Genomic DNA, 15307 nt, shown 5'->3' with positions numbered 1-15307 from the left:
TTTTGCCTCTGCCCCTCCTCTAGATTCACCCACATATAACATGCATTTATCTGAGCTCCTGCAATGGGTAAGAAAGACATTGTACTGGACACTAGGGAAGCAGCTATGAGCCAATCAGAGAACTACTATGGCTGCTCTGGGCAGAGAATCGACAGCAAACTAACCAAATAGACCCACCACAGTATTAGCGATTGGTTCTAAGGCTTTGTCTTAATTTGGCTCCCAAAATCACACAGGAATTGTTCACACAGGCACATTCAGACACTAAAGGAAGCCTGCCCCCAGTTGACTCTGATGGAGAAATAAAGTTGCCAATGGCCAATGACTGGACAAGATGAAAGAGATTTTAGATTCCTCGAGCAAGGATGGAGTTTGAAGAGGAGGGGGAATCACCAGACAGGGAAGCAGAGGAACAAGATGTAAAAGCTGCGGGGGTGGGGATTTAGCTCGGTGGTAGAGCGCTTGCCTAGCAAGCACAAGGCCCTGGGTTCGGTCCTCAGCTCCGGGAGGAAAAAAAGAAAAAGATGTAAAAAGATGTAAAAGCTGTAGGAAAGAAAGCAACCAGCCAAATAAGAATTCGGGAAAGTGTCAAAGTGTTGATGTATGCTAGCCACAGGGAGGATTAGAAATGCCCAACTGTTGAGCTAGTCAAGGCATATCAAAATTAGCTGGCACTCGCAAGTGTGTGTGAGTATGTATGTCTCTCTGCGTGTATATGTGTCTGTAATTCACCACTACAGTACAGTATGCATAAAAGATTTTAAACAACACCTTGCAATCTATCTGATCATAGAAATTAAGGCTGGATGTCAACAACAAAAGAAACGACCTAGAGTATTCAAATTTATGGAAACTGAGCAGCTCCCTACTGAATGACAATTGGTCAAGGCAGAAATCAAGAAGAAAATTTAAAACCCCTTAGGATTGAATGAAAATTAAAACACAACATATTCGAACCTATGGGGCCCAGTGAAGACAACCATAATCGGTAAGTTCATACCACTAAGTGCCTACATTAAAAAAGAAAAAACTGGATATATCTCATATTAGTAACTCAGTGACACATCTGAATATCTGAAAACTGTAAAAAAAAAAAGAAAAGAAAAACAAAACAAACAAAAGAAAGAAAAGAGAACCAACCCCCACCCAAACAAAACAAAACAAAACAAACAAACAAACCAAGAAGAAGTAATTCTTGGGACATGGTGGTGCACACCTTTAATCCCAGCACTTGGAAGGCAGAGGCAGTCGCATCTCTGAGTTCAGGGCCAGCCTGGTCTACAGAGTGCGTTCCAGGACAGTTAGGGCTGCACAGAGAAATCCTGTCAAAAAACCAACCAAACAAAAACAACAACAACAACAAAAGAAAGAATGAAAAACGAAATAGCAGATGGGGAGAAATCATCAAACTCAGGTTGAAATCAACAAAACAGAAACAATACAAAGAATCGTGAAGAGTTGGTTCTTTGAGAAAATTAACAAACTTTCAACCAAATTAATCAAAATACAGAGAAAGGATCCAAACTGATAAAGTTAGAGATGAAAAGAGAGACAAGACAACAGACACCAAGGAAACAGAGTGATAAAAACATATTCCACCAAACTGGAAAACCTAAAAGAAATTGATGAATTTCTTTTTTTTTCTTTCTTTCTTTCTTTTTTTCGGAGCTGAGGACCGAACCCAGGGACTTGTGCTTTCTAGGCAAGCGCTCTACCACTGAGCTAAATCCCCAACCCCATGAATTTCTTAAAATAAAGAATCTGCCAACGTTAAATAAAGATGAAAAAACTAAACTAGGTCTGCAATCCACGGTTGTGAGAGTAACCAACCGCCCTGGGATTGGATTTAAGGCCTACTCCAAAAGTGGAGCCATACAGGACACTGCTAACGCGTCTAGAACCTGAGACTACATATGTCATAGGTCTAGGGGGAACCGACTACTATTATTCTGCTAAAGGGACATAGCAATAAAATGACTCCTAATGGCACCGATATCCCCGTACATCAGTGCATCCCTAATATTCATCGGAGACACTCCTTTACAGTGAACTAACGTAGAGACCAACAACTGGTCAGTGTGTAGAGAGTGAGAGACTGTGGGGCACTCAGCCCTAAATGGGCCATCAAAACCCTCTCCTCAAGGCTCAGGGATTACTTGGAAGAGGAGGTAGAGGGATTGTAAGAGTCAGAGCTGAAGGGTGACTCCAAGGAAGCAGTCTTTCAGCTAAGGCAGGACTGATACAAATTTAAACTCACAGCAACTGTGGCAGCAAGCATAGGGCCTGCACAGGTTCAAGCCAGACAAACCCCCAGCGCTCAGAAAGGGGAAACAGACACAAATACCCACCCTGTGTCACTGAATATATTAACCACACTTCCGGAGAGGCCCAAACAAAAACAGACTCCATGTGGGGTTTTTGTTTTATTATTTGTGTTTATTTGGATTTTGGAAGTTTTGGGGGAGATGGGGAAAGAGAGGGAGAAAGAACATGAAGTCGGGTGGGACTGAGGTAGGGAGGATCTGGGGGAGATGGTAGAGGGAAAAACATCATCAAATTGTATTGCATGAAAAATTTTTTAAAAATATTGACATTATAGGCCACAGAAGTCAACAAAGGAGTTAAGATCCCAGCTCCTAGACTGGGGTATAGATGTGGAGAGCATTTGCATAGTCTTAGGTTTTTATAAAATTAATTTATTTATTATATAAGTACACTGTAGCTGTCTTCAGACACACTAGAAGAGAGCATCAGATCCCATTACAGATGGTTGTGAGCCACCATGTGGTTGCTGGGATTTTGAACTCAGGACCTCTGGAAGAGCAGTCGGTGTTCTTAACTGCTGAGCCATCTCTCCAGCCCTCTAAAGCCTTCGGTTTGATAGCACCAACAGAAAAATGAAAATAAATAAACCCCAGCTCCACCATAGTAACTATGTGATCTTGAACACATTATTTAGATTTTTTTCTGACCTTCTATTATGCCATCAGTAAAAGTATGAAAACAGCTACTTCTGCAGGGTACAGTAGTACACACCTTTAATCCCAGCACTTGGGAGGTAAAGACATCTCTTGAGTTTGAGGCCATCCTGGTCTACATAACAAGTTACAGGCCGGCTGAGCTACATAGTAAGAACCTGTCTTTAAAAAGCCACTTTGTTTGTTATTGAAATTAAATAAATCAAAGTATGTAAAAGTAGTTGTCACACAGTAAATGTTCAATAAATTGAAAGGTTTGGTTACTACCAAGAGGTCATGCCAGAGGACATTCTATAATGAAAATTGAGTAATCATGAAATATTTAAAAGAGCCCGTGTTCTAGGCATATAACACCTTGAGAAAATAAAACAACCCTCAATACACCTGCTTTGATTCTAGACCTCAAACTACTACAGAAAATTAATCGAGTGCTAAATTTGCAATTTACAAAACTCCGATTCTCTCCTAGTCATTGAACTCATCTGGATTCCCTGGGTCTTTAAGAGGAGAGGGGTGCCAAGGTGTTTGACACATACCCCACCACTACTATAACCACCACGGAAGGGACTCTGGCCAGCTTGAGAGGGTGAGCATTGATGGCTCTGGCAGGCCTTGCCCTTCTCCCCATTCCCTCTGCCTTGCTAAAAGCCATCAGCTTACATTCCCATAGCTACCCACCAAGGTGTATTCCCTTATTTGGTCTCTTCCTCCTGAGGCTGACCACCAAGGTCCGAGGTCCAGCTGTCAAAGCATTGAAGTCCACCAAGCAACCCCTCCCCACCATGTAATTAACAAGTCCAATTAAAATTAAACACCTCATCCTTTGAAACTTCATAAACTTCTATTTTCTTATGTGCCACTCCTGTCTTCTCACTATCTAGAGGTAGTAGTCCTTTGTTCCACAGGACAAATACCCTCCTCCCTCTCCTTTGTCTTCTAGCTCTTGTCTATGTCTTTTATTTCCTGCCCTCTTTCCCTCTGGGGCAAATAAATCTCCCCATGATTCCCCGAAGAATGACACCCGTATGTACACGCAAAGAGTGTTTTATTCTGCAGAAGTCCAGCATGCTGGGGTCTCCCATTGCCAAGATAGACCACCAAGTGAGCTCACTTTTAAAGACTCCTTTTAAAGACATTGGAAGTTGGGGTAGATGAGCTTTATCTTACTCTATCTTTAGGCATTCCAGGACCATTATCTGGGCATGAAGGCTGGAGCCTGCAGTTTTTTCTATTAGTAATTGACTTGCCTGACTTGCCTAGTTCTTAAGCCTAATCTCTTTACCTGCCAATTTGAAATCTGTGGTGAAATCAGCCTAGCCTTCTCACTTTGTGCTTAGAACTTGGTCTTGGGGGGGGGGGTTTCCTGATATTTTTCCTAACAACCACCACCAAGTGGTTCCCTAACCTTTCTAAATGGTCTGTTGGCTTTGCTGCAAGGTAAAATATATGACTGCTATCGGGGCCAAGTATAAATTGCTAGTCATTTCTTGACACTGCAGTTAAGAAAAATATATATACATTATCACAATTAAATTTTGCTTTAACATTATCATCCGATTACTGCTGGAGTGCCTTTGCAGCCTGCAAACCAGTTTGGCAGGCTTGGGGAAGAAGCCCTTCCCAGTGTGAAGCTGTGTGTGGCTGCCCTAGGGCAACAGACACAAGCACTGTCTCGGCCTCCTCCGTCCTCCCGTGTGTGCCACACAGAGAGTAGTCCCCCAGCTTTTACCGGAGACCCAGCGTCTTCTCAATCGCGCCCTCCCGGGATACCAGATCTTTGTGAAGGTCTGGACTCCCTTCTATCAAAGTGTAGGTAGTCAACCGCAGCGCTGCTAGCCAGGGCGGCCAGCCGGCAATGCTAGCTTAGAGGTTTGGTCGCCGCGTCCGCATACATGCGGAACCAAAGATGCAGACTCGGTTTCTAGCAGGTCGCTAAGAGACGAGCAATCCGGTCTACTTCACGCTCTTTGGAAGCACGCTTGCCCCCTGGGTATGCTTCCGCGGTCACCAGAGTCTCTTCCTTGCTGGCTCGGGCTGCGGAGAGCGAGAAGATGAAGACGAAGGCCACCGCGCCGGTGCCCCAACCTGGGCCTATCCGGAAGCTCGTTAGGAAGAAAGCCAAGAAGAAGTTCAAGAAGAGCAAAGCGCTGGGAGGAAGTGGGACTCCGGGAAGCCGTCCCGCAACTGTGGCAAGCCGACCGCCGAAGGCCCCAGAGAACTTTTCTCAAAATTGGAAGGCGCTGCAAGAGGTGAGACTGGCGACAGGCCACCTTCGTTTAGACCCCGAAGGAGGAAGGGATGTTGTTCTCTGCTTCACTCAAATTCTTTTTCTCAATCGTAAATCACATATCTAGGTTGCCACACTGTCAACGTCTTAAACTATGTTCCAGAACTCTGACCCAGACTGCTCTGGAACTAGTGTAGCTCGGTGTATACCCACGCTAGTGGTTGTCCTCCTACATTAGGTAGTCTCCCCAATCCCGAGCCACTATACCCACTCTCACTCGTAAATTCTTTTTTTTTTTTTCTTTTTTCTTTTTTCTTCTTTTCGGAGCTGGGAACCGAACCCAGGGCCTTGCGCTTTCTAGGCAAGCGCTCTACCACAGAGCTAAATCCCCAACCCCTCACTCGTAAATTCTTACATACTAGTTAGCTGCTTTTTTTTTTTTAAGATTTATTTATTTATTTAGTCTATATAAGTACACCGTAGCTGTCTTCAGACACACCAGAAGAGGGCATTAGATCTCATTTACAGATGGTTGTGAGCCACCATGTGGTGCTGGGGCTTGAACTCAGTACCTATGGAAGAGCAGTCGGTGCTCTTAACAGCCGAGCTGTCTTTCCAGCCCTAGTTAGCAGTTTTTACTGTCCTTGTTTCTTAGATGAGGAAATTGTGACACAGAGCTTAAGGGGTCTGGGTTAAAGGAAGGTCACACAGCATGTAAACAGCAGAACTGGGATATTGAGCATGCATTCAGTCTGTTGACTTCTAGGTAGTCTTTTAGCATGTATGTCATAGAGCGTCAGTTAATAAGAAAGACAGTAAGGAATTTCCTGAGCTCCACAACAACACTCCACCTTGTTCCTTAGTGTGGATTTTCCTATCTGGACACCCAGAACCAGCCAAACCCTGTGGACAGTCTGGGCTCTGGACATGGTTCTTGTTCTTTCTCCCAAGAAAGTAAAGTAATATTAAATGTGCATGGAGTACATATTTACTATAGGAACATGGAGCTGGCTCTGGCTTCTACAAGAATCTAAATCCTTCAGGTCTTTACTTAGGGGAGGAAGTAGATACTTGCCACAACAGCTCTCAGCTGGTTGCTGTCTTGCTGTGGTCTTTACTGGAGATTTGAATGCAAGGAAGAAATTGTTATCCTGGACCTCTTCTGTACCTGGATCAACCATGACTGGTTTCACAGGACTTCTTTCTTGCCATTGAGCACCCTTCTCCGGGTCTTCCTCAGGCTCGGAGCTCTAGCCAGCCTCCAGAGATAGTATTAGGGAAGTGACCATTGTGGCCCACAATGTTGACCATGGAAGGCACTCTAAATGCAACTCCAAATAAAGAAGTGAGAACCACCCTTAGTGATGGTGATGGGAAAAGTGTGGACGGTAGATACACACGCACACATGGTTTTCTTCAGTCTGTGGTTTGGTTTGTCCGTGTGGACGGTAGATACACATGCACACAGCTTTCTTCAGTCTGTGGTACGTCAGTTCAAAATTTAAATGTGGCTTTTAAAGTAATAAATGTGGCTTATATTTAATTTTGGTTCCATTAGCTGCTGAAACGAAAGTCAGAGGCCCCAGAAAAACCTCGTATCTCTCAACTGGATGACAAAATACATCACCAAATAATCCAGAAGAACAGAAAAAAAACCTCAGATAAATCAAAGGGAGACAAGAGGACAGAAGACGACAAGCCCACTAGGGATTCTGTTACATCTGCACCTAAGAAGGTCAGGAAGACACCAGTACCTCCCACAAATGCCTCTGGAACAGAGCAGAAGAAAGGAGCCGAGAAGAGGACACGCAGTGACCTCTCTTCTCACCAAGGGGACATCAAGCATAAGGGGAAAGCTAAGGAGGCAGCTGTCATCCTGAGCCAGCCCACGCCCACTGAGTAAGTATCAGTTCTGCCGTGGTACGTACCTGGAACATCCTTTGCTACTGGGCCCACAGAAACAGATGGTCCCGAATGCCCATGTGGCCTCTTCGCCACCACTATTTGGCCCTGGTAGTCTGTCACCCAACCCGATGATGTTAGTTCTGTTTATTCCTCACTTGTTTCTCCTAGAGTGTGGGTGCTGAAGGCAGACCCTATTATACATTTAATGCTATGCCTTTGGCTCCAGTGTAGAGCTTGGCACAAGGTAAGAGCCACAAATATTTTGTCATAATGTGTGCTGGAACCAGAAGGACTCCTGTGAAACCCAGTCCTGCATTTTTTGCCAGTCGATGGCTTTGGGTAGGTTTCTTATATCCTTTCTTCCTCAGCATGATCATCTGTGTAAATAGGGGACATGGATTGCACCATGTATGCTTAGTGTCTTTTGGCAACTTAATGAGCCCCCTGGTGACATCACCTGGATGGGATACACTTTATAAGGCAGGCAGGCAGGCAGGCAGGCTTCCTATAGTCTAGGCTTTTCCTGCCTTCCCTTGAACCTAAAGAAAACCCTGGATTATGTAGTGGAGGGTGTGGGCCCCAAGGGTATGGAGAACATCTCCTTGGAACCTGTATGGGAAGTGTGTTTATGAGAGTTGTGTCAGGTCAAGCTAAGTGCGCCAAGATGGGCTACAAGATAGAGTTGCTGAAGGGTAAAGGGAGTGACTTTGACTGCCTCTTCTGAGTTTATAGGCAGGCTGGATTGGAGAGACTACAAGGCCCCTCCCTCCTGAGCTGCTATAAGCAGGGAAGACACAGACATTCACTTTAGCATTTGTGTGGGGGTGGGGAGGTGTCAGGGTGTCCTAGTGAAGAATGCAAATGGAATGGAGAGGCCCATGAGCTGAGTCTTTTTGATACTGAAGTCAGGCTGGAAAGTCAGGCTGCCATTCACCAGATAGCCATGAAGCACCCAGTATCGACTCTGTCTTGCTCTTCTAAAGTGTGAGCACAGTGCAAGGCACAGGTCCCTTTCTGCCATGTACTCCTACCTGTGTTTCTTGATCAATCACAAACCTCTGGTTTAATTGGAAAATGTCTAGTCATTCTACTGAAGTAGGTCCCATGCTTCTGTTTCACGTTCTTTGTGTTTTATCTGTTGTTCCTGAGTCTTGGATAACAGATATATTTGCAAATTAAAAGAGCAGTGGTGAGGGTTGGAAAGATGGATCAGTGGTTCAGAGCGCTGGCTGCTCTCCTAGAGAGCTGAGTTAAATCTCCAGTTCCTACCTTCTGTAACTCTGGTCCAGGAGGTCTGATGCATGATGCATGCCCCCTTCTGGCTGTCAGGCCGCAGACACGTAAGTGAAAAGTACACTTGCAGGCAAAACACTCATACAGATGATAAAGGACAGAAAAAGAACAGTGGTAAAAGGACGTGGGACAGCAGGTTCAGCTGGACTGAGTGTGAAGGAGGAGCAATCCTGCCAAGCCTTTACGGTGCTGCCCCTCACCACCAGCCCTCCTGCTCCACACACCCTATCCGGTGGGCAGAAGTCCTTTCGAGAGGCATCCAGTGCCCTGGGTCTTTTCACAGCCAGGTGCTGTCATCTTTGTCTCATAGGGAAGACATCTGGTTTGATGATGTGGATCCAGATGATATTGAGGCTGCTGTAGGCCCAGAGGCAGCCATGCTGGTACGGAAGAGACTGGGGCAGAGGACAAGTACCATCTCCCTGGTGAAGGAACAGGCCTTTGGCGGGTAAGCTGAGCTTGGGCCATAGCTGCTGGGATCTCGGGAGGAGCAGCAAGCTGAGCTTGCCACGACTGCCCAGCGGGGTCCTAGGGTGCAGAGTGGTGCTGAATGGACTGGGCTCACTGACCCAGAATCCCAGCCCAAGGTATTTATTACACTGGGGCCTTTGGTTCTCTAGCTTGACAAAAGCCTTGGCCCTGGATTGTGAGATGGTGGGCGTGGGTCCCAAAGGGGAGGAGAGCATCGCAGCCCGTGTGTCCATCGTGAACCAGTATGGGAAGTGTGTTTATGACAAGTACGTCAAGCCAACTGAGCCAGTGACTGACTACAGGACAGCCGTCAGTGGGATCCGGCCTGAGAACCTGAAGCAGGGTATGACTGATGTCCGTGAGATTTGCGTGTAGCAGTGGGGATGTAGCTGGACTCATTTATCTTCTACTTCCCTTGTTCTGGACCCTGCTTACCTCTTCCCAGAATAGCAGACTGCAGATAGCAAAGGTACCTTTCCTGGCTATTGTGCTGTTCGTGTCCTGTGCTTTGCCCTACTCAGGACACTGCTCCAGGGTTGTTTTCTGTTGTGTGGCAGAGGGAGTAAAATGGAGTGAGTGTGTTAGGGATCATGAAGATTGAGTAGGGTACATGGTAGGAGCTGGGAGGGCAGATCACCAGGTCTCTTCGGGAAATTATACAGTATTGGCAGAGAGGTCTCCAGCAGGATCTTTGTGGTCATGGAATTGACAACAGGGTAGAGGTCAGAAGACTGGTTCTGAAGCAGGAGCTAGATAGGAAGGTATTTGGAAGAAGTGAACCAACACAGCAGAGGGAGGCTGAGTCTGATTTGTAATAGGCGAGGACATCCAGGATGCTCAGAGCCTGCCTCCTAGAGAGACCTGGAGACCACTAGGGATGCAACCTGCGCCTCTTCCCTCTCCTCACCACCCATTGCCTGTTGTTCCGTAAACTATGCGTTGGCCAGTAGCTCTTTCTTTGTGTCTCATAAGAGAGGCCAACCATTTAGCTTTGAATAGAGTTGGGCAGTGAGGTGGTTTTGGAGCCCATTCGAGCAGAGGTGGGGACAGGACAGTCCCCAAAGGATGTCTGCTGGGAAAGACTAGACAGGACCCTAGGGTCCATGCGGTCTTCCTGAGTATGAGAATGGGAAGCATGTTGCCACGTGTCCCTGAGAGTCTACATGCTCCTGGACTTCTAGGTTAGCAGTAGTAGTTTGCTAACTGGTGCCAGTTCACTGGCCGTGGCTGGCTTTGAGTAGAGCTCTCATCTTTTTTCCCACTGTCCCCAGAAGTGGGAGCAGAGCATCGGGCACAGGGGGTCCCTCCCAGCCTTTCCACTGCCTTGGGGAAATGGACTCCGAGGGAGCCACCGCTTCGTGTGTCATGAAGATACCCTGTTGTCACCAATCCGGCTCCCTTAGAGTCTGGGTGAGGTGTGTGTTGTTAACCACTTCTTCGTTTGGTTTTCAGGAGAAGAGTTTGAAGTTGTGAAGAAGGAAGTGGCAGCAATGTTGAAGGGCAGAATCCTGGTGGGGCACGCGCTCCGCAATGATTTAAAGGTGCTGGGCTTGGGTCCACCAGCTCTTCTGTGTGAGCCACACAGCCTTACATCCCTGTCCCCAGAAGCACCACTCGAGGGGCTTTTTCATTCTGATTTTTTATCTTGACTTGAGATTTCTCTAGGAATAGTATCAGGTATCTGAGGACTGGCTGTGTTCAAGAGGCCACATGAGGTAGATTTTGGAGTCCTGACTACATTGGGGTTTTAGTGCCAGAGTACTAACAGTTCCAAGTAGGGGGCTTTGAATGTTATCTGACCGACATGGCAGATGGCCTGATGTCTACCTATGTGCCCCGTGAGCAGAGACAGATCTACGTACACTGTCTAAGCCCTAGGGTGCTTGCGATGCGTCCGGTTTGTATCTGTGCATTGCTGTGTGCTGGAAACCCCCTAGCCTGGGCTTATTAAAGGGATCACTTTACGATCACAAGAATGCTGCCTGGCCCATTCGAGGGTTCAGGAAGACGGCAGCATAGTCTACTTGGCAAAAGGGACACTTGCATTGTCATCTGGTTTGGTCGACTCTAGAGACAAGGTTTCTTTGTAGCCCTGCTCTCCTGGAACTCACTATGTGGAACAGGCTGGCCTGGAACTCATCCACCCACCTGTCTGCCTCCTGAGTGCTGGGCTTAGAGATTGCTTATTTTTATCGCATTGATGTTTTGCCTGCCCTGTGCGACGGTGCCAGATCTCCTGGAACTGGTGTTATAGACAGTTGTAAGTTCCCTTATGGGTTCTGGGAATTGAACTCAGATCCTCTAGAAAGGCTCCAGAGCAGCCAGTGCTTGTTTAACTGCTAATCCATCTCTTCGGCCCCAGGACTTTTAATGCCAGGCATCAGAGCCTTGCTGGGTGCCACCAGAGTTATATAATGTAAAAAGATGGTGTTTAATCCTTTGAGGAAGAAACTTGATGGGTAGCAGAGCTGAGTTTTAGGGTGTTGGGAGCAGGTTTTAGGAGAGCAGTGGGTGTGCATCCAGATGACTCCCCCACTGCTCCTCAGCACCCCGAGTTTCTGAGTTGCATGTTGCTGCTGCTTCCGCTGTGTTTATAGGAAAGGAACTGGATAGGCATGTGTCTCCTCGGGGTGCCATTCCAGCCGGTCCAACCTTTACAGGCTGGCCACACAACCAGCCAGTAGGTGATTGAGCTCACATGACTGCCCAGTGCTAGGTCATGTGACATCTAGCTTCTGCCCTTTTAGATGTCTGCGATTAGACAGTGGACATTGCCCTTCCTCGATGTGACTGTAGTGTCACTGGATTCATGTGTTTGAGGAACCTCTAGATGGGAGTTTAATTCCCATTCAAATATTCAGGGCTAGAGCTGTGTGTTAGCTCAGTGGCAGGATGTGTGCTTCATGTGTATCAGGCCCTGGGTTTCATCCCTGTACCAAGAAAGGAAATAACAAATGGTCAACAATTAAAAATTAACCAAAGCCACCTGCTCACTGATATAATGAGTCACCTTAGAGAAGACTGCCACCAGGGCCACACCTGCCTCCTCTAGTGGTCACTTCTTTGGACTGTATGAGTCTAGAAGCTGTTACACTGCAGGACGAGCTGTTGATTTTCATGACTTATTTCCCCAGGAACAATCAGCTCAGAGAAGTCGGTGGCCGGCTGACTTTTTCTCAACATCATTGGTGTCCAGATTTTACTTTTGTTTTTGAGACAGGGTCTCACTGTGTGGTCTTAGCTTGTCACCTGCCTCCGCCTCCACAGCACTAGGATTCAAAGTGTGCGCCACACACCCGGCCAGGATTTTATTCTTGTTAACATGGTTCTGCGTAGTGGGCATCACCTTAGGTCAGTTAATTAATTTGGGAAACTGCTTTTTTCTGAGCGTTAATACCCTGTGGTGCCCTGTGAGGTGGTATCTGGAAAGGGGGGCATTGTTGCAGACTGAAATGGAGATAGTTGTCATTTTCTTCTAGGTTCTGTTCCTTGAACATCCGAAAAAGAAAATCAGGGACACCCAAAAATTCAAACCGTTCAGGAGTCTAGTAAAGGTATGTAATGAATGAGTCGTGGGCCATGACTAGTTCCTGGCACTGACCGCCTGGCTAAAGGGATTCAGTTTATTTTTCTCATTTTAATCTTTAATAAGAGCGCTTGTCACAGAAGTCTGGCAACCTGGTTTTCATCCCTGGAACAGCTGTGAAGGCAGAAGAGGTTGTCCTCAGACATGGTTCAGTGCTACTCTTGCAGAGGACCTGAGTTCAATTCTCAGCACTTGTGTCAGGTTACTCACAATCCCTGCAACTCCAGTTCCAGGAACCCTGGCATCTCTAGCTTTCTCAGGCCCTGCAATCATGTGCATATGCCAACGTGCAGCTATACATACCTCTGTATAACAAATAAGAACTAGAAAAAAAATTAAGTCAGGTGTAGTGGCACACACCTTTAATTCTAGCACTAAGGAAGCGAAGGCAGGCGGATGAGTTTGAAGCCAGCCTGGTCTACAGAGCAAGTCCCAAGACAGCCAGGGCTACAAGAAACCCTATCTTTAAAAAAAAAAAAAAAACAAAAAAAACCCCAAAACCACAATAATTAAAGCACTCCTCTACCACTTGGAATATTGCTGACCCCCAGCTCCTCTACTGGCTGCTGAGCAATGTTGTAAGCCATAGCAGGTTGGTGGTCACGGCGGTAAGTGCCACAATTACTCCTGGTGAAAGGAAGACTGTAGGTCACTTGGGTGTGCTTAGGAGCCATTGTGTCCTCCTTGGCAAAGCCTATGGAAGCAGCACATTGTGGTGTTCTTTCCTCTACAGAGTGCACGGCCGTCTCTGAAACAACTTTCTGAGAAAATTCTGGGGCTCAGGGTCCAACAGGCAGAGCATTGTTCAGTAAGTATCGATGGGCGATGACATCTGACGCTAACACCTAGGGATGTCTCACTTGACCATAGAAACAGGAAAGGACCCCAGGCAGAGCAGGCTTACAGAATGTTGTTGTATCTTAAATATTTGCATTTAACTTGAACTCAATGCAAAGAGTCAAATACTGTAAAGATTTGGAGCAGTTGAAGACTTTATACTTCCCGTTACTGACCTGAGGTTGGGGATGTCATGGTAATGAGGCTTAGCTGATTGGAGAAATGCCAAGGAGGAAGGAGAAACAGGTCACTCTTGGCAGAACTGATTGGCGCCCCGGGGATTACCTTGTGTTTCTAGTGCCATCTGACCTCCCACTAGACCCCAGCTCTGAAAGGTCCCACTACCCTACATTGCCACACTGATAACCTGGGGGGCAGGGGGGACCTTTCCAAACCCTAGCACAGGTGCTTTAGGACTTTGTGACTTGAGGGTCTTCTGGCCAGGCAGTCTGCTTCAGGAGAGCAGGTTCCCCTGTGGTAGCCTCTGACTCTGAGCCCTTGTGCATGTCTCAGCTGTGTCTGCTGTGAAGCTCCAGGTTCCTCCTGCTATGGAGTTTCTCTTTCTGCCCCTATAAACAGTGGCTGAGTCTGAAGCACAAGAGTTAGCTTCAGGTTCTGCTACAACCATTTCTTTTGTATGGTTTTCTCCTTCACTGCCCTACCATAGTCATACAGGGAGGTTCGTGTCTCTCTTGGCTTTGCAGCCTCAGTGCCGTGGCTAGCATGAAGACTCAATAGTTGTAGGGTTACTTCTGTGGCCTGTAGTCATGTGTTCTCGCTAGCTGGGTGGTCAACAATGCTTCTGTCCCCCAGGTCCAAGATGCCCAAGCAGCAATGAGGCTTTACATCATGGTAAAACGGAAATGGGAGAGCATTGCTGCAGACCGGCGTGCCCCAGCCGCCACTCCACACCACTGCAACGAGTATGCTTAGCACCATCCTGCTGTCGCCGCCACCCTGTCCTGCAGTGACTCCTCGATCCAGGGGCAGTGGGATGGGGTTATGAAGCCTATCAAGTCTCTGCTTAGCAGGGACTCTGTCTCTGGTGAGCGTTCTCAGAGCCATGGCTGCAGGCCTGTGGCATGTGAGCTACTAGAACTTCCTCTTGGACTACTAGGGACTGGTCCTGCACTTGTGTGTTGACGTAGACTGGTCAGATACAGGGCAGGAGTCAGGGGTGTAGGTTCGGAGGAGAGAGAGCATCATTGGAATGGGTGAGTGTGCTGCAGAGCCTGTGTCTGCTGACCGCCTGTGCTACCACTTCACAAAGAGCAGAGCTGGTTTCCGCCAGAGCACTCAGCACCTTCCCTTAAGGAGCAAGAAGCGTCTTCTCTTGCAGGTAAGGGGAAAAGCTCTGCTGGATCTAAGGGATCCAGGCTAAGGGCGTTCAGTTTGCTGCAAACCAGTCTGGCAGCCCAGCAACTGCCCATTGAGGATGTTCTTAAAGCTACTCTGCTGAAGGTACTTTCTCACTCCTATGTCCTTTGCTTGGCCTAAGATGTCAAAGTCCAGTATGGTGTTCTCCAAGTAGTCCTTGGCGTGAGCCTTGGGGCACAGGTACACCCAGAGGTCTAAGACCCTATCTACCACCTGGAAAAGTTTAAGCAGAAAGGCCATCTTCCCACTGTCCTGCCAACAGCTTTTCTGGCTAGCAACAAGTACAGAATGACCAGTGAACTTCATGGGTTTATGTGACAACTCTTAGAACAGGTGCAGTCATGCATATAATGGCAGATGTCTGCTTTTTTTTTTTTCCCTTTCTTTTCTTTTCTTTTCTTTTCTTTTTTTCGGAGCTGGGGACCGAACCCAGGGCCTTGCGCTTGTAGGCAAGCGCTCTACCACTGAGCTAAATCCCCAACCCCCGATGTCTGCTTTTTAACGTAGCTGTGGACTGAGATGTGACTCAGAGAGCACTTGTTCAATATGTATCAGACCCTGGGTTCCTTTCCCAGCACTGTCAAAAATAAATAGATGGATAAAAATGGAGTGTGTGGAAGTTCAGTTTTTTTT

At 47.0% G+C, this 15307-nt stretch overlaps 1 protein-coding gene across 2 annotated transcripts; it reads left to right on the top strand.

Annotated features, from left to right (window-relative positions):
* Window positions 1-1635: 1635 nt before the first annotated feature.
* Rexo4 (REX4 homolog, 3'-5' exonuclease) lies at window positions 1636-15283 on the top strand. Of its 2 annotated transcripts, NM_001033884.1 has the most exons (8): window positions 4953-5227; window positions 6764-7104; window positions 8714-8851; window positions 9024-9217; window positions 10327-10415; window positions 12354-12428; window positions 13194-13268; window positions 14111-15283. In NM_001033884.1, exons 1-8 carry the CDS (start codon window positions 5030-5032, stop codon window positions 14228-14230), a joined length of 1230 nt encoding a protein of 409 aa, NP_001029056.1. In that variant the 5' UTR covers window positions 4953-5029; the 3' UTR covers window positions 14231-15283. The 2 variants fall into 2 exon arrangements, 1 of the variants encoding a protein (NP_001029056.1); XR_010064643.1 differs by lacking the exons at window positions 9024-9217; window positions 13194-13268; window positions 14111-15283 and having other exon boundaries at window positions 1636-5227; window positions 12354-12401.
* The last annotated feature ends 24 nt before the right edge of the window (window positions 15284-15307 follow it).

The sequence above is a fragment of the Rattus norvegicus genome, chromosome 3 (assembly GCF_036323735.1).
Source record: "Rattus norvegicus strain BN/NHsdMcwi chromosome 3, GRCr8, whole genome shotgun sequence".
In the NCBI taxonomy this organism is placed as follows: domain Eukaryota; kingdom Metazoa; phylum Chordata; class Mammalia; order Rodentia; family Muridae; genus Rattus; species Rattus norvegicus.
The sequence above is the reverse complement of the archived record's forward strand: the minus strand, read 5'-3'. Positions and strand labels throughout refer to the sequence as shown.